General features: G+C 37.0%; 1 protein-coding gene across 1 annotated transcript in view; it reads right to left on the bottom strand.

Moving 5' to 3' along the window:
* The window catches only part of PGBD5 (piggyBac transposable element derived 5), a 149207-nt gene that overhangs the window by 18985 nt on the left and 102274 nt on the right, over positions 1-27948 (bottom strand). Inside the window, exon 4 of the mRNA XM_074262370.1 lies at positions 3981-4161. Within this exon, the coding sequence (XP_074118471.1) occupies positions 3981-4161 (181 nt within the window). The remainder of the gene's footprint in view (positions 1-3980; positions 4162-27948) is intronic.

Raw genomic sequence — 27948 nt, 5'->3', positions numbered from 1 at the left:
AATTTTAACAAGAAGCAGTTAAGCAAAAATTGAGATGGACTAATAAAAGTCAAATGAATGAGTCTAGAATCCTGAGAAAATGCTGGATCCATTCATAGAAATAGCAAAGTCCAGTGGGCAGGGGTCCTTGGGAAACATTAAGATAAGTTTTAGATATGAGGAGTTTGCTGTAATAGGGGAATACAAATAAATAATTATAAGAGAAGTGGGCTTCCTGCTAAAATTAATTTAAATTTGACAAGTATTACTAAGAGACTCCTTAAGTAATTAGAACAACAACAACAACAAAAGGAATAAGCAGCTAAGATTGCACAGATTGCATCTCAGTCACTTGTTGTATCAGTCAGTACAGGTTCTTTCATCTTGAGCATATCACATTATCTCCAGCTTTTACTTGACCCAACACTTGAGAGATGGTGAGAATACCAATCTGTCATGGAAAGACAAGTATCCAATACAACTGCTAAGAAACTAAAGCTATATTCTTTAGACAAGTTTCTAGATTCTATCTATTCCTCCAAAACTTCTACTCTGGGACTTTAGATTGGCCTACTGTTAGAATTTGGGGAAAGTTTTCACTTGTCTCTAATGAGACAACAATCATAAAGCACTTAGCACAGTACCTGGCACACAATAAGTGCTATGTAAATGTTAACTGTTTTATTATCATATCCCTATTTTCTCCTTAGCTTACTCAAGATTGAATCATCATTTGGGGGACATTAGTGGATAGGTTAGTAACTTAAAAAAAAAAAGCTATTTAAAAAATAATCCACTCAGGACTCTTTCTTTCCCCCAACTATTTTTGAAGCCAAAAAAGGAGATTTTTTCCAAAAAAATTCTTTTTCTATTAAGTCCCCCCATATTGCACTACCAAGCTTCTCAGATATGGTAAGCATTGATAAAAGCAGAGAAAGAGGTATGAATGAGCTTGTTTGCTAAAAGTAAGAATGAATGAGTGTTTAATCATTGTTCAGACCTCTTCAGCTGCTCTTATCACGCCTCCAAGAGAGGGAATGAATTTAGGATGCACTCTTATATATAACAGCAGCCAGAGCAATTTACCCAGAATAATTTTTCCTTCCCCTTCAGTAGGAAAATATCTGTTTAAAAAAAGAGAATGAATAAATGATATCTGTTAAAATCCTGTTGATTTTTTCTTATTTTAATTATTGACAACATCCAGGAGATGAAAGTCTATTATTTTTCTCTACTAAGGAATGTTTCCCTGTCTGATGCTTGCATAAATTACAAAGCTAGGAGCCATTTGAAAAATATTCAAACATGATGGAACTAGGGTTCATGCTTATGTTACAGGTAAGGCAAAAGCCAAGCCTAGCAGAGTCCATGTCATATCTATATTACTTTATGTGTACAAGTTGGCTCATTCTGTTTTAAAAGAGTGCTATTTGTACCTCAGCAAGAACAAAACTTCCAGGTACACATTCTTCTCTCACCCAGAGGTGGTACATCTAATTGACAGAGTTATATGATTTCTCAATAAAAGACCAAACAGTCTCAGAAGCTTCCCTAAAGATGCCTGAAATATTCTTATCTATTTCGCAGTCTTCTCTTAGAAACATTAGATTTTAAAATCTTATCATTTGTTTTAAGAGAGAAACCTATACACCCCACCTAAACCACTGAAATTAGACTACAGGACCATCACCTTAGAGCTTAGAAGTCATCTTGTATAACTGTGGAAGCAACCTGGCATAGTAGAAAGAACACTGGCTCAAGAGTCAGAGGAGCCGAGTGAAAATCTCAGTCCTGAAGCTCTCTACCAGACATGCAATTTCTCTTCATGAGTTCTCAGTTTCAGCATCTGTAAAAATGAGGTGATCTCATTAGATGGCCTCTGAATCTCTCATTTTACAGATAAGGAAACATTGGCCCAAAGACTTCTAAATGGTCTTCTAGCCACCTTTTAATTCTAAATCAATGTTTGTGGTTCATTCTTTTTGTCAGTTGTATCTGACTGTTCATAATCCCATTTTCTTGACAAAAGAATACTGGAGTAATTTTCCATTTTCACCTCCAGCTCATTTTACAGATGAGGAAACTGAGGCAAACAGGTGAAGTGACTTGTCCAGATAATAAGTGTCTAAGGTCAAGTTTGAACTCAGAAAGTTGAGACTTCCTGACTGCAGGTCTGACACTTTTTCCATTGAGCTACTTAGCTACTCAAATGGATGATCCTATAGTCCTATTAACTTATTTCACATAGGTCATAAATGATAAAAACAAAACAAAAAAAAAAACAGGACTCAAACTTATATCATTTGACCTCAAAACCAATATTTTTTCTACTAAAACTTAGAAAAATTAATCATGTCACGCATGACATGAGGAGAGAGAATTCTCTTGGAGCATCAGGAACCACTTAGCATGCTTTTTGGATTACTGAGTCAGTCAAGAATGTAAACTTAGTTCAATATTCCTATAATCCTCATGCAGATTTCTTACTTCCTTCCCTTCCTAGTACCATGACAAGTGTGACACAAGCCCTCCAGAAGATGGGTGGATGCACTACTGTTTCAGTACATTCATTTGCATCCATGGTAGTTTTGCTTTTGAAATTGGCTCAACTTTTCTGGGGGTCAGTCACTTTATTTGTAAAATGAAGCAGTTGGACCAGACTAAGGGTTGCTACCTTTTTGTGTGTGTCATGGACCCCTTTGGAGGTCTTGTGAAGCCCGAGGAGGCCTTCTCAGAATAATGCTTTTAAAACTGTATTGAGTAAAACCCATAGGATTATACAGGAGACCAATTAAAATACAGTTATCAAAATATAGGGCGTCCCAAAAGTCTTAGTGCAATCTAGAAGCTTTCATAGCTTAAAACTGAACTTTTGGGATACCTTGTATTACAAAAAAAGTTATGTGACCCACAGGGTAAGAACCTCTAAATTAATTGATATCTAAAGTCCCTTCCAGCTATAAGTCTATGTTTTTTAACCTACAATCCTATATTGATAAGGACCAGCCTACTAAAACCTATTGAAATACATTATCTTGGCATCTAGGAAATGAATTCTATTTGGTTACTGCAACTTATGGATTATCTAATAAAATAGCAAGAGGTTGCCATCCGTGTCAAGTATCTACACTGATGAAATAACAGATTTTTGAAGAACTGACAAAAGTAATATAAAATTGCAATCTAACTCCTGCAAAAGGGGATGGAAAACAGCAAGGGGGAAGGAAAAACTCTGGATTAAGAGAAAACTTGGGTTCAGGTCTCATTCTACATATGTGATCTTAAACAAGTCATTGCAGGTGCCTCAATTTCCTCAGATCAAAGAAGGGCCAAATCCTTGCTCTCATCTATCCTTATTCCTATTATGTCTGTTATTCTAGTAGCTGCTATGGGATAAGTGAAGATTGCTTGGACTGTTGTGGAGTGAACCAGCTGTATACTAAAATGTGAGATCAATTTTAAAATATCATCAGATTTCCCAGTTGTCCATGGAGCTCCTTGCTCTCTCCAAGTGCCTGGATGATGCTTTTTTTCATCCACTGCAACAATGCAGAAGAGCCCCCATTTCCCTGAACTTTTATGAAGACAGTTTCATTGTTCCCTGAGCTATTCTTCTGTGTAGTAACATGAAGTTTCCTATGTTAAAAAGGATCAGGCTGTTGAAAACTCATGGGCTTTTGCCCAAAGACTAAGTAAATTACTGTAATTATATAAAAAAGACAAAAAGACAAAAAAATCAACAATAACCAATTATTCCTAAAGGATAATTCTTTGGTGGTCAGTTGCCAAGAATAGAACACATATGGAGAAATAGCACCAAAACCTTGAGTAGAATTGATTATCCATATGGTCTTGGGGGCGGCTTCTAATACTAAAATTTTGTCATATTGGGGCATTTTTACCTCCGACCAACTCTCTTCGCAGAGATTTCACTTTGTAATTCCTAAGCAATTGCTCTCAGGGCAAATTCATACCAGGAGCAGGACCACGCCACCACAAACCTTGTTTCTGAAACTCTTCGAACAGGGGCAAGCTGGTGATGCTGGGTCCTGTGAAGATGATGTAGTTTTTGCCTGCTGCGTTCCGACAGAGGCTCTTAGCCACCATGCTGTGGAGTTGGGGCTTATTCTTTAGAGTATCCAGTCCATCTGCACCTCCGCCTTCCTTCAGGTGCACATAAATCTTTAAGAGAAAAAACACCAGAGAGAGAGAGAGAGAGAGAGAGAGAGAGAGAGAGAGAGAGAGAGAGAGAGAGAGAGAGAGAGAGAGAGAGAGAGAGAGAGAAATCTAGCTTGATCAAACAGCCTACAAGAGTGATTAGGTGACAAGAAGCCCAGGTTTCTGGTTCTGAATCCACTGCCAAGGGAATTATGATCTTGGGTAAGTTATCCCCTGAGACTTCGTTTCCTCCTCTCCTCACCATCTCCTGGCATTTCTTATGTAGGTATGCTATCAATAAAAAACTGATCTCAGAGACATCCAGGACTTCAGACCACTATTCAGCCCAGGAAGTTTATGAGTATACTTCTTCACTTTAGAAAGACTCAGATAAAGCTCGAGTTGAAGAATTAATCTACATCATAGTAATTTCCAGATTAATCAGAATATAGCCAATATTACTTATGGGAGACATCATTAAGGGAAGAGCCTCTTACACAAGAAATTCTGTGGAGATTTTCACTCACCTGTGTAAGGCTTAACAATTTTGCATTCTGAAGGAAAGAAATCAAATCAGAATATTACACAAGATGAATGGATATGGGCAGAGGTAAGAGATTAATGAAGGTATACAAGTGGACAAGATAATGGAGGCACACAAAGTACAATTAATGAGTCATAACATTTGGAGGGTGTATTATTGGGATGTTCTGAGGAAAAGGTAAAGTACTTATGAATTATTGACTATATAGCAAGTAGGATATTTCTATTGTCTTGAAGAAGGCAAGGTTTCCCATGGGAAAGTCCATTTCCACAGTCTATCCACCTATCTAATTAATTAGAACAAGGTCAAACCTCTAGAAAAACAAAAAGTACATTTAGGCTCTATGAGTCTTAGAATTCTGACTAATTAGCAAAAAATAGAATGTTATAGTAGAAAGGATAATAATTCTGAAATAAAAAGAGATGTGAATTTGAATTCCATTTTAGCTACTTAGTAATTGTATGACCATGGGAAAATAATTTCTAATGATAATAATAACTAACATTTAATATTCATATATAATATATAAAACCATTTAAGCTAAGTATTTCTCAAATATCATCTCATTTTGCCCCCCAAACAACTCTAAGAGGTGGATTCTATTATAATTCCCATTTAAGAAATGAGGAAATGGAAGCAGACAGAAGTGAAATGACTTTTTCAAAATCATACAAGAAGTATCTGAGTTCTGGATTTGAATTAGGTCTTCCTGACTTTAGGTAGAAGGCTCAATCCATTGTATCATCTGGGTGACCCCAATTCATCTGACTCCCTGACTCAGAGAGACTCACCCCCCCTCCCGAATTTTAGTTCTGTCATCTAAAAAAATGAAAACATGAATATATGTCGCATTTATTGCTTATTTTGTTGTTGAATAAGGAAAGTTCTTTATAAATCTCCCAATTATATTGGAAGATATTGTCATAAAAATCTGAGGGGATATGAGTGAAATCTATAAAACAGGGACTAATAGGGAAAAGGTCAACAAAGACTCATTCACTTAATTCTTAAATACTAAGAGTTAGGGAAAGAGCTATACTTTAAAGCTTGTGTAAGGTAATTTCAGGAAAATAAAAGGAAGTATTGCATTATTTCATAGAGTGAACAATAAACTTATAGAATCCATTATAAAATATGGTCCTGAGAGGAACTGGAAATAGATTTTTTTTTTAGAGTTAGAATGTATTCATGATAGAGCCATAAATGGCTAAGGGGACTGATAAAGCTTAACCTTTAAGATAGCCATAAAATAGGCTATCCTTGTCCACCCGTGGCATTTCCCATTGTTCTATATTGCTAATGGAATGTTAGAAGAATGGAACATGAGTCTGATCCACTATGATGGTTCTTATCTCTATAAACTTTTGCAGTGAAACTGTTTCCAAGCTTCAGGTTCATTTTGAGGGGGGAAATAATATTGGTGTCATGAACTCAGCAGTCTGTGAAGTTGGTAAGGAGCAAATGGTTGAAAACAAGAAAAAGGTAAATTAACATTTCAAAAAATCTGGCACCATTCAAATAAATATAAAAATAATCTAGAAAGAATCCAAAGGAACTGCCCTGCCTAATACGGTGATTACGGTAATTTGGCAATAATGAATTGGTCAATGGAAAATATGCTAAGTATGGCTAGCCCAAATATTTTTTCATAGGAGCCATAAGTTTGCCCTGAATAGATATATGCTCTTGATGTCTCAGCTTCCTCATCTGAAAAATTATGAGTTTATACTAACAGATTCCTTGATATTGTTCCCAGCCTCAACTCTTACATTCTTATATTTGGGTTATAATTTTTCAGAAGAAGAATTTTTAAGGACAGAAGGGAAAAAAGGAAGGCAGAGAAAAAGGAGGGAAGGAAGAAATGAAGGAAGGAAGAAGAGAGAGATGGAAGGAAGAAAAGCAAGGAAGAAGCATAGGAGAAAAGAAGGAAAATAGGAAAAAAGAAAAAAGAAAAAAATGGATATAGAAGGAAGAAAAGAAGGAAACAAGGAAGGAATAAAAATTACAAAATAAGAAAATATGGAATGGTACCCTTGAGTGCCTTGCTGATTCAACTTATCCTAGTTTGAATAGCAAGCAATTACTGAGCCTAAATTGAGGGAACATTTACTATCTATCCCTGACCAATTTAAATCCAGAAACAAATACAAAGAAGATCTATAAAAACTTTCAGTTACATATTTAACAATCAAATAATTGTCTATCAACTTTCCTAGCTATGATACATGTTGAGTCAGAATTTTTCAATGTCTATTGCTCCTGGTTAAGCTTTTTTTGGGTAAAGTAGTATTTATTTGAAGACCACTGGAGTACCTTGGATATGAAAGGGAAAGGAATAAATATTCATATAGTGCCTACTATGTACCAGGTACTGTGCTTAAGCACTTGGAAAATATTATGTAATTTGGTCCTGAAAACAACCCTACAAAATAAATGCTATTATTATCATCATCTTCATTTTACAGTTGAGGAAACTGAGGCAAATAGAGGTTAAGTGACTGGCCCAAGATCACGCAGTTAGTAAAAGTCTGAGGATATACTTTTAACTCAAATCTTCCTGATTCCAGGTCCAGCACTTAAGTTACTTCACCATCCTGTCTGAATCTGTAAATAGGTCCAAGAGTTCTGAAAAACAACTTGGAATGATACAAAAAAGTTATTAAACTTTGAGTATTTTTTGACCCAGAAGTCCCAGCACTAGGCATTCAGATAAAAATAATTATTAAAATATTAAAGGAAGTGCTTTTTTGTAGTAACAAATAATAAAAATTTTAAAAAGTGAGTGTCCATCAAATTGTTCTGCATGGATGTAATGGAATATCATGGTGCCATGAGAAATGATAGAGAATCATGAAAAGACCCATATGACTTGACATAGAGCAAAGTAAGCCAAGGGAATATATATGACTACAATAATGTGTTGTTTTTTGTTTTTTTTTTAAAGCAACAGAACTCAGAATAAATGCATTCATCAATATCAATTCCAAATGTCAAATGACTGCAGATGTCAAAATGTAGTACTTGTTGCCATACATAGTTGCTGTGTTAATACTGCTTGACTTGTTTGTGCAATGGTTCAGAGGGAAAATAGACAGGACCTATAGGGAAGTAATTATCACCTTACAAAGCATAAATACATCAATAAACATTAAAAAAGAAAAAAAAAGAAAAATCCAGAATAAAAATTTTTATAGCCTGAGCCTGTTTAGACATCTGGAACATTGGGTTAATTTCTGAGTATCACTTTAGGAAGAACATTGGCAATCTGGACAACATTTAGTGGAGGAAGACCAGGATGGCAATGCGACTGAAAATCATACCAAACAAGGATCAGTGGAAGAAATGATTGATGTTTAGCCTGGAGAATAGATTTAGAGGAACATAATAACTATATTCTAGTATTCAAAAGGCTTTCATGTACAAGAGAATTGATAATTATAGTTCACTTTTCTATAGCACATTGAAGCTGCAAAATGCTTTACACAGTCTCACAACACACCTGTGATACTGTTAAGTATCATTATCTCCATTTTAAACATGACAGAATTTAGGCTTAAGGGAATTTAAGTGCCTTGTTCATGCTCATGGTGAATATCCGAGGCAGAATTCAGACCCAGATCTCTTCTGTAGCCAAGTCCAGTGTTCTTGCTAATATGCCAAGAACAGAACTTATTCTAGTTTCTCCTGAAGGATGAAGCTAGGAGCAACAGGGGGAAATTTTGGATAGGAAAATTTGAGGCTCAGGTTAAGGTAAAATTTCCTAACAATTAGAGATTTCCTAAGTAGATAGAACTATCTTGGGACAAAGTCTTCAAAATAAGGTGGACCTTATTTGGTCAGGGAATTTTGATTTAGGCATTGATTGAATTTTATGACTTAAGTCCCTTTCAAAATTGAGATTTGTGATCAACAGGCTGATCTAATCTATCTAGTTATGGGAATGTTCCCTTCTCTCATAAGTCCTTATGTGACCCTCCCAAACTGTCAACTTGGTCATAGGGAAAACTTCTTCACTGAATAATTCATCCATGCAAGGTACATAGTAGCTGAGCTCTCCTTCTAAAGATTCTACTGACAGTAATTTGCTTAATGACACCCAAATCCCCAGAACAGATTAAAGAAGTGACCTCATATGGTAAAAGTGCCTTTATTTAATTTAAATCAATGGAAACTTTCTCTGAGAGGCAGCATATGGCACTGGGACCTGGAGTCAAGAGATATGGATTTAAAACCTGGCTCCAATATTAGCGATTTGATCATGGGGGAGCAATTTACTTCCTTGAGCTTCCAATCTCCATCTATAAAGTGAGGCTAATTACACTTGCACTGCCTACTCAACTGAATAATTGCGAGGAAAGCATTCCGTGATCCTTAACGCTATCTATAAACGTCAGATTTATTAATAAAGATTAAAGAATTACCCTCTTCTACTGTTCCCTCTCATAAATGTGCCCTTTAAGCATTTATCAAAATAATTATACAAATAACTGCAATATGGGGAAATCTAAGTTTCAGATGACAAGCTCTTTGGAGAATCCTCTAAAACTCTACTCAAAAGGCATTCATGGAAGCCATTTGTAAATTAACTTTTCTCCCTCTCCATAATCCCTGAGACTTAAAAAGCATTTAAACCAATTCCAATAAAGTGGTAAAGCTTTAGGGAAAGGGAGTCTATACCACTGGCTCAATATTAAGAGATGAGTGAATTTCCAGAGAAGGCTTATCTACCATTATCTTCTGCCTTTGACACTCACAAAAGCAGCTCTAAGTTAGTTGTATTTCACAATTATACATGAGTTTCTCCCTCCCTGCTCCCTACTTTAATTAGCTTGATTAGGATCTGAGCATTTAAAGCCATCGATTCTAAATGCCTAGTAAGAAAAACCCCCCATTAATTTTCAGAAACAAATCTAATGTTAGTACTAAAAAAAAAAAAGTGAAATATTTGAGGGTTGAGAGGGGGATCATCACTCTTGTTTTCAAAAGGATATTCAAGGGGATATCTAAGTTATGCAAGATAGAGGATAGATAACCTTTTCTCTTTTTAAGGATAATTAGAGTAGTCCATTCCAGCATCTTGTATTTAGAAAGTAAAGAAGCTCTTTCTTCCGAGCCCTAATGTCACATGTTTAATAAGTATTTGTTTATATTGAATTCACAAGGTCTCAGTTTAATATTTATAAAAGACACTGGATTTAGTTGAAGCCAGAAAAAGCATAGAGCTTTTCAAAGTTGCTGCAGCCTCAGAAGCTTTTTGTTAAACATACATTTATGACACTATGATCAAGCAATGAACATTTAATGGCCTATAAGGCACACAATAATAGGACAAAATGCATAACAAATTGTAGACAAAAGACTTGGGTTGATGCATCCTCCCCATAAGTAAGCAAATGAGGGAGCATCCACATAGACCAAGACAATATCATGACAATATTCTAATTTGGAGCTAATTTAATCTACAATTGTCTCTATACTTAGTACTCCTCCAGATATCTAGCTAATAGATTCCTTTTTCATGCTACACTAATTTTTATGATTCAAAACTACCTCTGCTTAATGCAAGCATCCTTTCGTCTTCTTTCTCCTCTCTTCCAGCTCCCCCACTCTCATTTCTCTCCTTAACTTCGCTGATTGGAATCTTTTTTAATTTGTATACCTTCCATCTTGTTCCTTGTAAAACTGTGTTTATTTTTTTATTAAAATTAAATAAATATTTTATTGATGCACTCCCCTCCTTTTTTCTTTTTCTTAGCCTATTGCTACTCTTTCACCTTCTGAAGCGCACCAAAACCTGGATTAGACATGGAAGCACACAATAGCAGAAAGAGCACTAACCCTTAAAGTCAGAGGATCTGGGTTGAAATCCTATTTCTAATGCATACAATCTTGGGAAAGTCACAACTTTTTTTTTCAAGTCACAGCTTCTTAAGATCTCAGTTTCCTCATTTATAAAAAGTTCCTTTTAGCTGTAGATTTTTGATGCTGACTAAACCTTCTCTCTCTTCCCTCCCAATCCCACTTCCCATAGGGGACAGGAGGAGAAATCAGCATGCTCTTTGTACCCTATTCTGACCTTTATTCTCTCTCATCTCACTCATCAATTTTTTCTCTTCCAGAGTTCATAACATCTCTTTATATCAGTCTGTACTGCTCATTGTCAAGACTATTTTTTTCTCAAAGAGTTCAATTCCCAGTTCACAGTCTTCTTCTCTCTTTTAACCAATATCCTCATCTTTAGTGATAAATATGGATGACTTTTTGGAACACCCTAGTTTCTAAGTTCATCAACCTCCTCAAGTCCCTTGACCTCCATTTTCTTTCTACTTCCACATCCCATGAAAATAATCATACCTTAGGTCTCATTATCAGCCCAAACTATTCTACTCCCAAGATCTTGACCTCTGGAATTTTTTTTTAACAATCTCCTGCCTTTTGTTCTCTCTCATTGCAACATGCCTCCTAAACCTGCTCTTCATCCTCACCACAATCCTGGGTCCTATAATCACTCTCATTCTCTCAGTCCATCAACTTTCCTCTGGCCTTACTTTCATGCCTTTAGTCTCAAACCTATAATTACCAGAAAAAGCACTGTTTTCCATTCTTTTATCTCCTGCTTTTTTGTTCTTCATGACCTGATAAAGCTCAACTGGAGGTCACCTCTAATATCTACTTTCTGCTTTTACTCCTGGGATGTCACAAAATTATAAGGGCCAAGTTCACTACAAAATCATATTATCTAATGTCAAAAGGGTCCTCATCACTGCATGGCAATCTGTTTATTCCTCTCAAATTGACTTCCTACCATACTCACAGTGTCTCTTTCAAGCCCCTTCTAAAGCTCCCAATTCTACCCCATCCCATCAGCAGATGCCCTCATCTCTTAATTCATTGAAAAGACAAAGGTCCTTCATGATAAATTCTCTCCCTTTTCTTTCTTTATATCTGAAAACCTCTCATATATTCTTTTCCTCTTCTATCTAGTTTCAAGAAATAAGGTGGTTTATCTCTTTGCCAAGGCTTATTTCACCACTGTGTCACTAATTCCATACGTTGCTGAATACTCATAATAAAACCCTACCTATCTACTGTCTCCTTTATCTCTTTCTAAAACTATGCTTACATCCTCCTTACCTTTAAAAAAAGGAACACACACACACACACACACACACACACACACACACACTTTTTCATAACTTTCCCTTGAAGGAGGGTTCCCTATCATTCCCTTACGTAAATCAGGAAGGAAATCAGGTGTATGTGTGTGTATGTATGTATATATATATATATATACATATATATATATATATATATATATATATATATATGTAAATACATAACTATCTATAGGATAAACAATCAACCAGATTTAATCATGGCAGCTGCCAAAAATCCTGGCAACATACCATCTCCTCTGTCTCTGTTGACCTCGTTCATTCATACATTTTATTCCCCTTGTTTTCATTATCCATAATTTTTGATGTAATGCAGGGAATGCCTGTCACATCCTTTGGGATCTTCTGTTGAACACATTCCATATGTTGTGTGGGATGTTTTCTTGCCTTTTTTTTGTTTTTTAAAGGTCTTTTAAAACCAATAGATATTTAGAAACTTGGGAAAATTCAGCAATTTTTGTTGCTAGTTAAATCGATAAAGGTTTGATGAGGGGAAAAAAAATCTTGATAATAGCCAAAAGTCCTAATTCTGGCTCACTTTCCTTTGTTTTTTTCTCTTCTTCTTGAGAACTTTAGAATACAGTTGGATATAGCAAAAATCCATATCTGGATTTCTACTGATGTGTGTGAAAGGTTTCCAGTACCTTTCTAAGCTAATTTAATAGTGCATATCAGATACAGGAGAGGTTTTATTTCTCTGAATATGAAGGAAACATTTAGAGTAGTCCATAAACAATTTTTTTTTTTTTTTGAGACTGGGGTTAAGTGACTTGCCCAGGGTCACACAGCTAGGAAGTGTCAAGTGTCTGAGACCAGATTTGAACTCGGGTCCTCCTGAATTCAGAGCTGGTGCTCTATCTACTGCGCCACCTAGCTGCCCCTAGTCCATAAACAATTAATACAGTTCTCTCCTTCTCTGGTTAATCTTGCCTTACCTCCATCCTCCCAGTCTTATATAGTCCCCAAGGCTCACAGCCAGCACCTTGACCTTGCCTTAAAAGGAAAATGAACTGAGTTATTAAGGAGACAACCCCAATTTCCCAAATTCTGGTGTCTGGCAGACAGGGAGGTACTTGTAAATGTTTAACAATTGGATCTCTAAATATGTAGGACACATTTTAAAGTAATTTGTGTTAATAACATTTTTTCCATGACTTTCTTAAATCTAGACAATCAATAAGACAATCAATTCAGCCCTGTGCTTTTTGCTGCTTTCTGAGGTATAAACTCCAGGTTGCTCCAGAGCTATAGTCTTGTGTAATTACAACTTAGTGTAGTAAAAGTTTGGGAAAAAATGGAATTGCTAAGACCTGCATTGTTTGAGTAACTCCTAACAGTAACAAACGGCAAAATTCAGGGTTGTTTCACCATTCTAGGACTGATCAATTCCATGGGCTTTTATCTCATGTCCTCCTATTTCTTGTTGAAATTCCTAGGAAAAGGGAGCCTTCAATTCCTTGTGAGCTAAAATCTGACACTTCTGAAACTATTTTCTGGAAAGTCACCCATGATCTCTTATTCTCAAAATCTAACTTTCCTGAGCTGTCCTCTCCCATGACTTTTCTGTAGCGTTTGTATTATTAATCACCACCTCCTTCTGAAATAGTTTTTCCTCCTGTGGCTTCCATGACACCGCTCTCTCCTTTTTCTCTACTTACTTTCTGGCTTGTTTTGCTGGTTTCTTCTCCTCTCTCCACTCTCTAAACGTGGGTCTCTCCAAAGACTATCCTAGCATCTCTTTCTTTTTGTCTCTATAACATCCCTTTGTTCTATTGCTACCTCTACATACCTCTACATAGCTGGCTCCAGAACCCACCCACCCACCCACCCACCTATTTTTGCAGCAATCGGGGTTAAGTGACTTGCTCAGAGTCACACATTAGTAAATATCTAAGGCTAGATTCGAACTCAGGCCCTCCTAACTCCAGGTTCTGTGCTGTCTCTTATATAATTTTTAATCTTTCCCTAGAATTCCAGGCCTGCAAGACATTTCTAATAACATTTCAAACTCAATGTGATCAAAATGGAATTATTCTTCCCTCCTACATCTGTACCTCCTCCCAATCACCCAGGTCCAAAAGCTCAGAGTCTCATCTTATCTATTTGTTGCCAAATCACGTTGAGTATTCTTCTATTTCTCCATCTGTGATCTTGTTCCCTTATGACTCTATGGCTCATTGTGCAGCATGGAGGTAAGGGTTCTTATAGACAATATATTATATATTCTATATATACTATATACTATGCCCAGGAACTAGAACGCTGGACTTGAAGTGAGTCAGGAAGACCTGAGTTCAAATTCTGCTTCTGACACTCACTGTGTGACTCTGGTGACAAGCTCCATCTGCCTCAGTTTCCAAATCTGTAAAAGGGGAATATCTAACATATAGAATATAGGGAAGATCAAATGAAATGACATATGTAAAGGTGCTATATAAATGCTATCATTATCATCATCGTTATCAAATCATCTTTTGTTTCTTCATCATCATCATCATCATCATCATCATCATCATCATATTCATCATCATCATCTCTGCCAGTGGACTACAGCTTCTGGCAGGTCCTACCAAATAAAACAAATACCTACCAAATAAAAGGGCTTCAAGTAGGAGCATGAAAACTGGCTCTGTGCCTATTGGCAGGGACTGGCCTACTCAGGGATTTTTATTAACAAAAGGTTGACTCCCACTGACAGTACACACCTGTGTGAGTGTGTGTGTGTGTGTGTGTGTGTATGTGTGTGTGTGTGTGTGTATGTGTGTGTATGAGAATGAATTATTGTGAGATTTATCAGGTCAGGATGACCTGAGCATGTCTGCAACCAGGTGGGGAGGAACCAATAGAGAACAGGATGGAGATGATATTTTCTCTTTTCTGTTTAGTTTCTTTCCCAGTAAAACAAAAGTAGAACATGATCAGTCTGTAGAGGGCAGCATCGGTGCAGTTCATTTGGGGAGCAGTCCATATGCATGGGCTCAGTCTTCTGGGGGACAAAGGAGGGATCGCAATTTAGATATCAAAGGAGAGAAGCTGTCTCAGAAACTACAGCCTCCCACAATCTTTGAAGAAGGAGCAATTTGGTAAACAATAGAGAAAGTTCTGCTTCATTTAAGAAAGCTCTTCCCCGGCCCAAGCAAACTTCTTTGGAGCCCTAAGATTCTGAATAACAAAATTTAGAACCTTCTGTTCCAATTACTCCAAACACCGTTCTCCCAGAGAACAAACACTGTGCAAAGACATTTTAAAAAGCAACTGTTTGTGCTGAAGAAAAGAAATGACAATAACATTGAAATAATGGACAGTGCTCATTTTTTGTCATTAATGAGCTGGTATTTGTTACAAGTATTTACATTTAGAGAGCACACTAAGAATTTACAAATAATCCTTTCAAGTAATTTGAGGATTGTACCTACATTTGGCAGAGGAAAAAACCCAGGCTCTGAAAATTAAGCAATTTACCTATAGTTCCACACCTAATAAGTGTCTAACATGGGATTCAAATCCAAGTCTACAATATTTCCTACCAAACCACTTTGCCTCTAATAATAAAAGATAATTTATTTGTATCTTAGGTCATAAGATTTTAAACTTTAGGGGAGTTTAGAGATTAACTCATTTGAACTTATCGGAAGATTAGGGGAGGAACACTAAGATCCAGATAGGTGAGATGAAGATCATATCAAAGACAGAATTAAAGCCACAATGTTTCTATTATGCCCCAAACACTTGATGTTTGTTAAGTTTTAAATCACTATATAAATGCTAGCTATTATTAATGCTATTATAATTATAAAGCACTTTTCACACATAGTATCTCATTTGAGCTTGAACCTCTATGAGGTTCTCTAAATATAAAGCACATTATCACTTTCATTTTAGAGATAACCAAAGGTTCTGAGATTAAGTGCCTTCTCTAGGGTAGAAACATAAAACTAGTAAGTAGTAGTCATGAACTGAACTCAGACTTTGACTTCAAATCTCCTATGGGACTGAACTAGATGTGTTTACAGGTAACTTCTAGGATTTTAAATTTGTGCACATGTATGTTTATTAAAAATTATGTATCGCACAGCCAAGTATTATAAACAATGCTCTGTAATAAATATATTTTATCCTTCAAAGTAATCTAACTCTCTGCTTTCGCATATGCTTTTGGATGGAACTGGAGAAAAGAAGACTCAGGAGAATTTAATAGTTCTCTTCCAGAATTTGATGGGCTGTTCCACAGAAAAAGGACTAGACTTGTATGACCTCAAAGAGCTGCACCAGGACCAACGGGGAGAAGTTGAAAAGAGGCTAATTGGTGTCAGGAAGAATTTCCGAAAGACTATGACTTGTACATAGTCTTTTTTCGCCTCCCAACTCCCACCCTCACATTAGGAGACTTCAATATAACATTTGATGCTCCCTCAAATACCATCATCTCCAAGATCCTCAGTGCACTCATTGGTCAAACACCTGATCCTATTATCACCCATCAATGAGCCATTTCTAAACTCATTAACTCTTAAATTCCCGGATCTGACCATGATCTATTGTCACTGCACTTCTCTCTCTGCCTTGTGACTCCAAACCCTGTTTTTCAACTTCCCAATCCCTTGATTGTCCAGCTCTTTCTGAGGCAAATCATCCTGCTCTAGTTATATGTTCTTCTTTGCCCTATCTGGAGCCCTAGGTGAATCAATTCAACCATCTTCTAAGCACCTTGTCCCCTTAAACTATCACTGATACTCCTCTGCCAAGTCTCACCCTAAGATTTCTCTCACTATCCTTTTCCACTTCTATTCATGTACTTCTGAGGGAACTTAGAGAAAATCACAAAATGATGTTGATTGGATCCACTATGTATTTATTGTTACATTATCTCAACAGGACCCTCAAATGCAACAAGGTAACCCTTCTTTGGCTCCCTGACTATTCTAGACACCACAATGGCTCTTCCAAACCTTTCATCTCTCCTCTAAAACTTTAATGGCTCCCCTTCCCAACTCCACTCAACTGAGAGCCTCAGCCCAAATTACACTGAAAAAACCATTCCCTGAGAATACTTTCTTCTCTCTGCTCACAAAACTCAGATGCTTTTTACCACTGTCTTCCTTCACCCTTGAATCACATAAAGGTGGAGTCCTTCTCCTATTTCATTCTATTATCTCCACTACTTGCTTGTCCTTCTATTATTTCTACCTTTTACTTATCTCCAATTTTCCCCTCATTCTTTTGGATACTTCCAACAAACATACCCATGTCTCCAATAAGTCTGAAAAAAGCCTTCACTTGATCCAGCCATACTTACTACCTAATCTCTGACATCTCCTCCCCATTTTTGTGTGTAAACTCCTTGAAAAGCTGTAGTTGTCTACACCTGATGTTTCCATTTCCTTTTCTCTCACTCACTTCTGAACATCGGACTTCCAACCTCATCTCTCCACTGAGAATGCTCTCTCCAATTATCAATGACCCCTTAATTCTCAGATCTAATGATCTTTTCTCAATCCTCATCTTTCTTATTAGCAAACTCTCTTTTAAGACCAATATTGCATTTATTAATGTGTTTTAATTATCTTTCCTCCAAATAGAACATAAATAATACTATAGCATTAGCTAGTATTTATATATTTTTTTTATTCTTCATTCTCAAAGAGGACCGATGACATTGTGAGTGATATCTTGACTTTTGGATGAGTTGGATTTAAGTGAGGAAGAGCTATGCAAAGTCAATAGCCTCCCTCTGCTCTCCAGTCCAGTATCAAGACAAAGGTCAAGATGACTGTCGGTGGCCCAGCAGCATTTATACATTCCTTTAAGGTTTGCATATGTTATCTCATTTAATTCTTGCAACACCCTGTAAAAGAGGTGCTATCATAATCCCCATAACTGAGACAGAGGTGACGTGACTTCCTCAGGACCAAATAGCTAGGAAGATCTGAGGCAGGATTTGCATTTAGGTCTTCCTGGGACCAAGTCTAGCAATTATCCACCGACTTAGCTGCCTAAATAAAATAGATGATCTCTGAGATTTTTTCCCCATCTTCGGAATGGATTACTACAAAGCATGCACATACAGAGATGATTTCTAAGGTCTCTTCCCCTGTTAAAAGTTCTACAATTTTACAATAATTATCAGTTGGCATATAGGGAAGGGGCAGGGACTAAATTCACCACAGTACTCTCAGACCATTAACTTTAAAGCTCTAATTAGCCCCAATCAATTAAGACCCAACAGAGGAGTGATGTTGTAAATATCTGGTTTCTGGGAAATGGACCAACATAAACTCACTTTTAGAGAGGGCAGCTGATGGCAAAAAACTTCCTTCTCTAGTGGGAATGACCCAGGCAGCTTTGGATCTTCTGGCAGCTGTATACCTTGTTAATTGATTCCCTCAGCTATTCTTAATTCACTCAAATATGCTAAAATATACATATTGTAGAGTGCTTTCCCAGGGATACCAGTGACTTTGGGTAAATTCTCCCCCTTTGGAGAAAAGCACATTAGCGTGAAATAGTTAATGATTCTCAGGATATGAAGGGCATAGCACCTCTTGTGTAAAGTGAAATGCTAGATCTGTGGTCTCCAAAGTGGAGTTTTCTGGCTTGGTTCCAAAGGATGTGTGATAATTTAATCAGAAAATGGCAAGAGTTTCCTCCTGACAACAGTAAATCATGGACTTAATTCCTTGCTTCACCCATGATTTTTCAACACACATACCTCTTCTCATCTCCTCCCACTATACTTTCTTATACTACTGGTATCCTCCTGGATATGTCAGGCCATCAAGGCAACATAATCTCACCATGACCCAGACACGTGGAACAATTGGATAGGTAAAATTCCTCACCTCAGGATGCCCACAAAATAACCACCACTTCATGGACACAGCAATTAGTGACTTTTGTACTCTAGGTCATGGTTGATAAGATCCTTGTTAATGTTATTGTTATGGTTCATTCATGTAGGACTCTTTGTGAACTCATTTGGGGTTTTCTTGGCAAAATAAATAAATAAATAAATTTACTATTTCCTTCTCCAGCTCATTTGACAGATGGGGAAACTGATACAAACAGGATTAAATGGCTTGTCCAGGGTCACTTAATGTCTGTTGCCAGTTTTGAACTCAGGTCTTCCTAATTCCAGGCCTGGAGCTCTATCTATTGTACCACCTAGTTGTCCCAAAGATCCTAGACCCCACAGAATAAGTCCCACAGGAGAAGTAGACATGGACTGGCTACGAGTTGTACTGCAGATTTCATTACATTTTCTTTTCTCCAAAACTTATTCCTCTTTGTGATTTTCTCAATTTCTGTTAAGGGTAATACTATCCTTGCAGTCACTCAAAATCACAAATTTGTGGTTATTCATAATTCTCCCTGTCTCTCCCCCCAGATGTCTACTTCTCCTTCCACCTCCAACAATGAAATATCCAATTAGATCCTAACTTCAGCACCTCATCATCTCTCTTCTAGACAACTGAAATAATCTCCTAATTGGTCTTCCTTCTTCAAGTCTCTTGGTCTGTCGATAAAAACAAGTTGTTAGCATGATATCAGGTGCTGTGCTAAGCACTGTGAATACAAGGAAAAACTAAAACAGTCCCTGACCTCCAGAAGTTCACATTGTAATGAGGGAGACATGTAAATAATTAGGTACATTCAGAATAGAGACAGAAGGTGATTTCAAAGGGAAAAACACTAATAGCAGGGCAAAAAGTAAGTGATAGTAAATTGAAGAAAAAGAAGAAATTTCTGTTAAGGGTAATACTATCCTTGCAGTCATTCAAAATCACAAATTTGTGATTATTCATAATTCTCCCTGTCCCTCCCCCCAGATGTCTACTTCTCCTTCCACCTCCAACAATGAAATAGCCAATTAGATCCTAACTTCAGCACTTCATCATCTTAAAGTAAAAGCCTGGTCTGAGAGCTTTCTTCTACTTTATAAATTCCAGTTGACTTCCTATTGATTGTAGAATCAAATATCATTTCGTCTTTATTTCGTCCTTTATAATTTCTATTTTGTCTAAGTTTTATAATGCACCTGGCTTTTAGTATAATAGTATGTTGATATAATATGTAAGCAAGTAAATATACACAAGCCAGAGTTGCATGATAAAAAAAAAAAAAGCTTTATCTAGTTACCTATCTATCGACACACAAAAATACATCCATTTGTATTTATAGTTACTGATAAGGGTTGTGATCAAAACGTTCTGGAGACCACTGTGCTAGATAATACTGCTGCCATCTTTGGATATATTTATTCTGAACACTGGCATGTTTCCAGGTTCCAGCCAGCCTATTACAAAGAGGTAAGCAAACTGAATGTCTCAGCATCACAGGAGAGGAAGGGTTTTAATCAAAGGGTTACATGTTCTTCCTAGGGAATCTGGAAGTGAGCTGAAGTCATAGTGGTTTTAGATCCCCGAGTTAGAAGGAAAATGGCATCAAAGAGACACAAAAGATTAATTGGATAAAACCTTCAGAACAGACAGTGATATGGCTCCAAATGATTCTTAGTTCTTTCAAAAAGAAACCCACCCTTAATGAACAAAGATCAGTTCCTGGTATTAAGAACTTTCTGCTACAGGTTTAAGAAGCAATTTCAATAAACCTGCTTCAGAAAGGATTTGTGCAATGACAAAACTGTTAGATTAACTTCCAAGGCGACTCCTTTGAACAATGGGTGGATAACTTTCTTTTCTGTGTGTAAACATTGGGATGATTGTGGTTTTTAAAAATCATCCTTTAAAATTTCATATTTCTGTTGGATCATCCTTACTGATATACTGTGGATATATCCATATCAATCATTGGATAAATATGAGCCTCTTTGAAGCATTATAAGTGTTCAATATCTGTGTATGTATATACATGTTTATATGTATTTATGTATATAGATATACATAAATACATGTACAAGTAAATATAACACATATATGTCTATAGGTATGTGCATGTATATACACATACCTATTCCAACTCTAACAATATATGATCCATATCAATGAGGAATTTTGCAATTTTTTTTTTTTAGGATAGAGATCCCAACAACCCATTACTTCAAGTTGTTCATGGCCAAATGCATTAATATTGAAGGCCAATATATAATGAAAACCAAGAGTCTAGAAATAGCAAGTGCTCAAATAGATCAACATCAGCAATGAAATCAACAATTCAGTCACTCCAAAGCTAGTTCCCTCCCCGCCTCCCCTCTCCCCAAATCACCAAAGCATGTTGCCAACATGAGAAGTGCAGCCAGAAATCTCAGGTCAAACTGTGAGGGAAAGAGAAAGCTGCCAGAATTAAAAGCTGCATTATGACAGATGGGCTCAAGTGCTCTAAAAGCTAAATATATCACTGACTATTCCTATAGAAGGCTCAGTTGGCCAATGGAAATCCCCCCAAATGGGATTTGAAGCCAGATTCTTGCTGACTCTAAGTCTAGCATCCCATCCACTATGCCATGCTGCCCCTTTGTGTCTATAATAATAAGTTAACCCTTGGATTGCTAGCTATTTTTCTTACATATGTAATGGGAGACTGGCCAATGGCCCCCGAGGTATGTTTTAGGGCAGGAGTTCTCAAACTACAGTTTGCGGGCCAGATGCGGCGGACTGAGGACATTTATGCGGCCCGCCGGGTTATGGCAAATAGACTGAGGGGCAGAGACAGAGTGTGAGCTTTTGTTTTTACTGTAGTCCGGCCCTCTCACAGTCTGAGGGACAGTGACCTGGTCCCTATTTAAAAAGTCTGAGGACCACTGCTTTAAGGACTCTGCCTGCTGCTAACCTGAATGGAAGGTTTGGTGAGTGTAATGGTGGAAATGAATGATGATATGTGATGGAGAATCACCCTTGACCCTCACTGAGAGCATGAGTAACTTTCTTATCCTCTTAATGGACAAGAAAAGCCTTTTCCCTGGCTACTAATCCAGAACTTAACTTCATACAAAAGGTTCCAATGGAGAAACTAAATTGTTTTTTTCTCTGCTAGTGAGCAACAAAGGTCTGCTGTAAGCTCTGATGGGGCAAATATTTTATTTCTGCTTCTAACCTTTATTTTCCCTAAATAGTATTATCAGATTTTAAAAAACAAAAATCATCCCCAAAAGGAACAACACACTTTGAAAAAATATATTTGTGATTTTTATGGATTTAAGAAGATCTCAAAGAGGAACTTTCTCTAATAATTCAACCTACAGTCTTAGAGAATTACTTGGGGGCATTGAATGTTTAAGTTCTTCTTCCACTGGACTTAACATGTGGCCATACCTCTATTTCTTTGCTGCCTTGCTTTTGTTCATTCTTGCTCTCAGGTGAATGAATATCAAGACAAAGCAGACCAAACTTCTCTCCTGAAATTGTGGAGAAGCCACCAGAGAACCAGTGGCAAAGACTGCTATAGTCATAGTGACTGTACCCAGAAAGGCACTAACTAGCCCTGAGGAGGCGCTTACTCCAGCACTGGATTAATTTGTTGTACTTGATGGTTGTGCAATACCAGGAATTAATATTTGCTAGAACAAATTTTTATTAGTGATCAATTTAAATTTAAGCCTTCTCTCCCTAAGTTGAGATAGTATATTCTAGTTCAAGGGAAGTGTTTCTGTACTTTGGTTCTTGCTATATCTTTTCAGGAAATAGACCTCTGAAATAGCTAATCAATATTAATTGGTTATCAATGATACCAAGGTGATATCAATGGATTAAATTATACTCAAGAAATAATAGTTGGCACTGACAATTGATACTGGAGACAATGATCATTTATGACTGATATCGGAAAGAATATACTGGAGTGGGAGTTGGGGCTGATAGTTTAGAAGAATTCCAAAGTCCTATGAGTGCACCCCTAGAATCTTAAAGGGATGATTTAGGCATCTATACTCTGGAAAATCAACCTGTCAATGTGTATATAGTTCGAGAGACCATATGCAGAGTCTTGTTATGTGTATGTTGTTTGTCTTCTCTCAATGAATTATAAACTTTTTTAAAGGCATATAATTGAACAATATACAAATGTTCAATGATCAGTGTGTCTGATAAAAGCAGTCTGCTTTTATCCTCTCTCTTCTCTGAACAGAAATGCTGTTAGACTTTAATAAATAGAAATTAATTCAAGGCTTTTTTCATCATCACAAGGAGGAACACAGTTTAAAAAAAAACCAAACTAGATCTGTGATTTTATTGATTTAAGAAGATCTCAGGGATCTTCCTTTAATAGTAATAATAATAATAATTAATGATAATTTCACTAATAGTGTTAGAGAATTACTTGGGAGCACTTGAAGTTTAAATGGCTTGCCCAGTATCTCACAACCAGTACTTATCAAAGGTGGGACTTGAATTCAGCTCTCTATCCATTAATCACTGCTTCTTATAGATGACACCTTATTGAGAATTCAAAGCAACTATGTATTCTTATTTTTAACATAGGCTGGGTCATTATTTAGTGGTAAATGCTAAGTGATTCATAAGATCTACCCCATCCCAATAGATATCAATAATATCTCAGGAATGATGAATGAAATCATGTGTACAAGGGGATTGATGTGAAAGTGCACAAGCCATTTTTTAAAGGAATTTTTTGGAAAGAACCTTGAGGAAAGACAAGGGGGCCTTATTTTTAAAAAGAAGGGTTGTAGGAAAAGCACACTAAAATTTTTTTTGAACTCAACTCCAATTCAACTGAATTTCAAGAACTCAGATCTAATTCTTAATTTTTTTCTATATAAATTCACCATTATCTACTAAAGTCCTACTCTTATTGGGATGTGGACCCTAAGTGACTCTAGGTTTTTCAAATATTTGGCCAGTGGAATATAGGCCTGGGGAGCTCTAGTAACCTGAAAAGGCTTCAGGAAGAGACTAATAACCAAAGTCTTGACTACCAGCTGATATATATATATATATATATATTTTTTTTTGTTACAGTAATTCACTGAAATCACCTTCCTTTCACATTGTCTATGTTATATTCTGAAGTGACCAGCATCTCAGTTTCTTAACACAGACTATTTCTTATACCAATAATTCCTTCTGTTCTCATCCCTGCATCTTATAATCCCTATTCTCCATGCAAAGCTCAGTTCTTGCACTGTTTCCTGTATGAGGTCTTTTCTGACCCCATCCCCACCTCATGCTCCTTGCTACAGGCAAGTAGGTGGCAAAGTGAATAGAAGACCTGACCTAGAATCAGGAAGACCTAAGTTAAAGTTCAGCCAAAAATACTAATTGTAAGACCCCGAGTCAATTAATCTGTCTGCTTCAGCATCCTCATCTGTAAAATGGGAATAATAATAGCATATCTCTCAGAGTGATTGTGAGACTAAAATGAAACAGTATTTTTAAAATGCTTTGCAGATCTCAAAGTGCTATATCAATGCTTGTTATTATTATATCTCTACCAGAAATTGCATTGCATTTATTTTTATATACTATATCTGTTTATATGAGTATATGTTATTTTGGCAATGAAATTTAAGCTCCTTGAAGAAAGTACTATCTTTGTGCCTAGAACAATGCCCAATACAGGGTAGGTGCTTAATTAGTTCTTAATGATTGCTTTATCTAATTAGTTGTGAAAATATATATGAGCTTCTGTATAAAGGGAATACCCAGTATCAACCAACAAGCTTTCACTAAGCATCAATAAAACCAAAGATCACTTGAAGTACTAAAGCAAAATGTCATCATATTTTTTTTTAACTCTCAGAAACTAAAGACATTAATTCATTATTTTCAGAGCTATCATGCTGACTTAATCCTCTCACCTCATGCTCTCTCAGCAGATTACAAGGCTAAAAAACACAGGAGACTTAACTGTCTTTATGTGACTCCAAGATCGAGTCATCTCTTTAGAAGTGAATTCAAGTGCACTAATCCATGAGAACTTGAGACTATGAAAGATTAGAGCCTTTCCTTCCACCATTACCTGCATAAAAATCATTCTATCTTTTAGCAAACTATTTTAGGAAAATGTTTTCAGCTTTCTTCTCTACCAATCAGCCAATTTTCCAAGTGAGAGCAATTAGACAGATCACTGAATTGCTGAGAACGGTCTATCATGGTTGACCATCACACAATCTTGCTTTTACTTTGTACAATGTTCTCCTGGTTCTGCTCACTTCATTCAGCATCAGTTCATGTAAGTCTCTAATTTTCTGAAATTAGCCTGCTCATAATTTATATTCCATTACATTTATATACCATAACTTACTCAGCCATTCCCCAATTGTTGAACATCCACTCTGTGTCCAATTACTTGCCACCACCAAAAGAGTTGCTGTGAACATTTTTGCACCTGTGGATCCTTTCCCCTCTTTTATGATCTCTTTGGGATACAGACTCAATAGTGCTGCTGCTGGATCAAAGGGTACCTGACATTATTCTTGACTTCTCACTCTTTCTCCCTCCACATATCCAGTTAATTGACAAATTATTTTATTTCTGCTTCTCCAATATTTCTTATATCTGACCCCTTCTCACTGATAACGCTTATACTGTCACAATGGCTTCCTAATTGGTCTCCATGTCTCAAATCCCTTCCTTCTCCAATCTATACGCCATACAGCAGCTACACAATTTTCCTTGAGCATATGGGACTTTCCTACTCAATTAGTTCCAGTGACTTCATCTTGCCTTTAGGACAAAAGACAAATCTGAATCAGTCAGAGGAACTGTGTGCAAACTGTGATTTTGGGAAAGGCACTTACCCACAGTAGGTCTCAGTTTAAAATGACCTAAAAATCCTTAAAATGTGGGAGTTGGATTGGATAAACTTTAAAAATCTGTCTAGTTTTAAATCGATCATTCTATTTACACAGGCAGCTCCCTAAGAGCTGATACTTTACAGATATTGCTCCTCCCAAGAACCCTTTGAGGTAACAAGCATTATTCCCATTTTACAAATGATGAAACTAAGATTCAGCGAGTTCAAGTCCTTCACACATGGTGAGAAAGGAGAATAATGCTCTTCCCTGACTCCAAATTCAGCTCTCTTTCTGTATGTTAAATCATCCTGGTCAGGCAAAAACAGGCCGTACACCTGATTTGTCATGATGACAAATCTTTTTTCAGCTCAATAGTAATGACTTTTGAGCTTGAATGTCTCAGGGTAAGAAAGGAATTTGGAAAACTAACTGATGACCTTCACCCAGACAACAATCCAGTGTTCCCACATAAGAGTGGGAGGCCAGTACAGTTTCAACCTTGGAAACAGATCCTGGCAGGCCGACCCCAAAGTGCTGTCACACTCCAGAGAGACCATATTGGAAAGAAACAATCAGAATTTTTCCCATTCCATTCTTTAGCACTCTCTATAAAGTTGGTATATGGTTTAATTATTGTCTCCAAGCAAAGATTTTTGGACCTTTATAGATAACCCTTCGATTTCTCTCTGTCTCTGTCTTTCTGCATCCCTCCTTCCCTGCTTCTCTTCTTTTCCCCTTTCCTTTCTCCCTCTTCTCCTCCCCTCTTTCTCCCCCCCCCATTCTCTCTCTCCTTCCTTCCTTTCTCCTTCCCCTCCTCTCTTTCTCCCCCTATCCCTTTCGGTCTTCCTCTCTCTCCTTCCCTCCCTTCCTCCCTCTTCCCCTCCCCTCTCTCTACCCCCCCTCTTTGCCCCTCCTTCTTCCTCTCTCCCCCCATCTCTTACTCAAGTCCTATATTACTGTCTATGGGATATTTCATACTGGATGTCCTGTAGGCATCTCACACTCAATATGTCCAAATCAAAATGCATTTTCTTTTCTTTCTTAAACCCCTGCATTATTACTATTGAAGCTACCACCATCTTCTCAGTCTCTCAGCTTCAAAACCCTAGGGTCAACCTTGATTCTTCTCCCTTACTCACTCATTCACCAAATCTGGTTTCTATCTCCACATCCCTAGAAGCCATCTTCTTTCTTCCCACTACTCACATGCTTACCACCTTAATTCAGATACTCATTTCCTCTAGCTTAAACTGTTACAAGAATCCATTAATGGGGCAGCTAGGTGACTCAGTGGATAGAGCACCAGCCCTGAAGTCAGGAGGACCTGAGTTCAAATCCTGCCTCAGACACTTAACACTTCCTAGATTTGTGACCCTGGGCAAGTCACTTAATCCCAATCGCCTCAGCAAAATAAAGTCCCAATAATCCACTAATTTAGGTCTTCTGAGTTAAGTATTTCCACTTTCCAATCTATCCCAACACTATTGTCAAAGTTGTTTTCCTTAAATGTAGTTCTGACTATGACATTAATCTATTCAAAGAACTCCATGGGTTCCTGGTTACCTTTAGGTACAAATATGCCTTTTGCTTGATGTTTAGAGTTCTTCAAAATCCAGTTCCAAAGTAACTTTTTAGCCTTAATATACATTTTTGTTGCTTAATCATTTTAGTTGTGTATGAATCTTTATGACTCAATTTGGAGTCTTATTGGCAAAGATAATGGAATGGTTTGCCACTTCTTCAGCTCATTTTACACATGAAGAAACTGCGGCAACAGGACTAAGTGACACCCAGGTTTTATATATATACCTAGTAAATGTCCGAAGCCAAATTTGGACTCAGATCTTCCCAATTCTGGGTCAGACACTATCCACTGGGCCACCTAACTGCACCTTAAATATATATTATCCCCTTCATTTACCCTGTAATCTAGGCTATCTGGACTTCTTCAAATTACTCATATATAAGAGGATTTCCCAACCCTTCCTACTGGCTATATACCATATCTGGAATCTATCCCTTCTTTAGTTTAACATATATAAGAGGCTTTACAAACCTTAAAGCCATATATAAATGTGAAATGCCAGCTTCTGTATCAAGCTTGTCTGGATCTCTCCCTCCCCAAATATTACTGCCCTTCCCCTTCACCCCTCATCTATTTTTGTATCTATTTTATAAAAGACGACATGTTTGGGCATTGCCTTCCCTGACAGAATATAAAATCCATTAGGGATTATTTTCATTTTTATCTTTGTGTCCTTATTTAGCACAATGCTTGGCACATAAGAAATATTTAATAAATGCTGTGGAATTTTGGTGTGAAAATCCTTTCTGTTCTTCACACACATCCCTGCCTGGCTTTTCTGCTTTTTGTTGCCTGACCC

Source organism: Sminthopsis crassicaudata, chromosome 4 (assembly GCF_048593235.1).
Source record: "Sminthopsis crassicaudata isolate SCR6 chromosome 4, ASM4859323v1, whole genome shotgun sequence".
NCBI classification, from domain to species: domain Eukaryota; kingdom Metazoa; phylum Chordata; class Mammalia; order Dasyuromorphia; family Dasyuridae; genus Sminthopsis; species Sminthopsis crassicaudata.
This window is presented reverse-complemented; position numbering and strand designations above follow the sequence as displayed.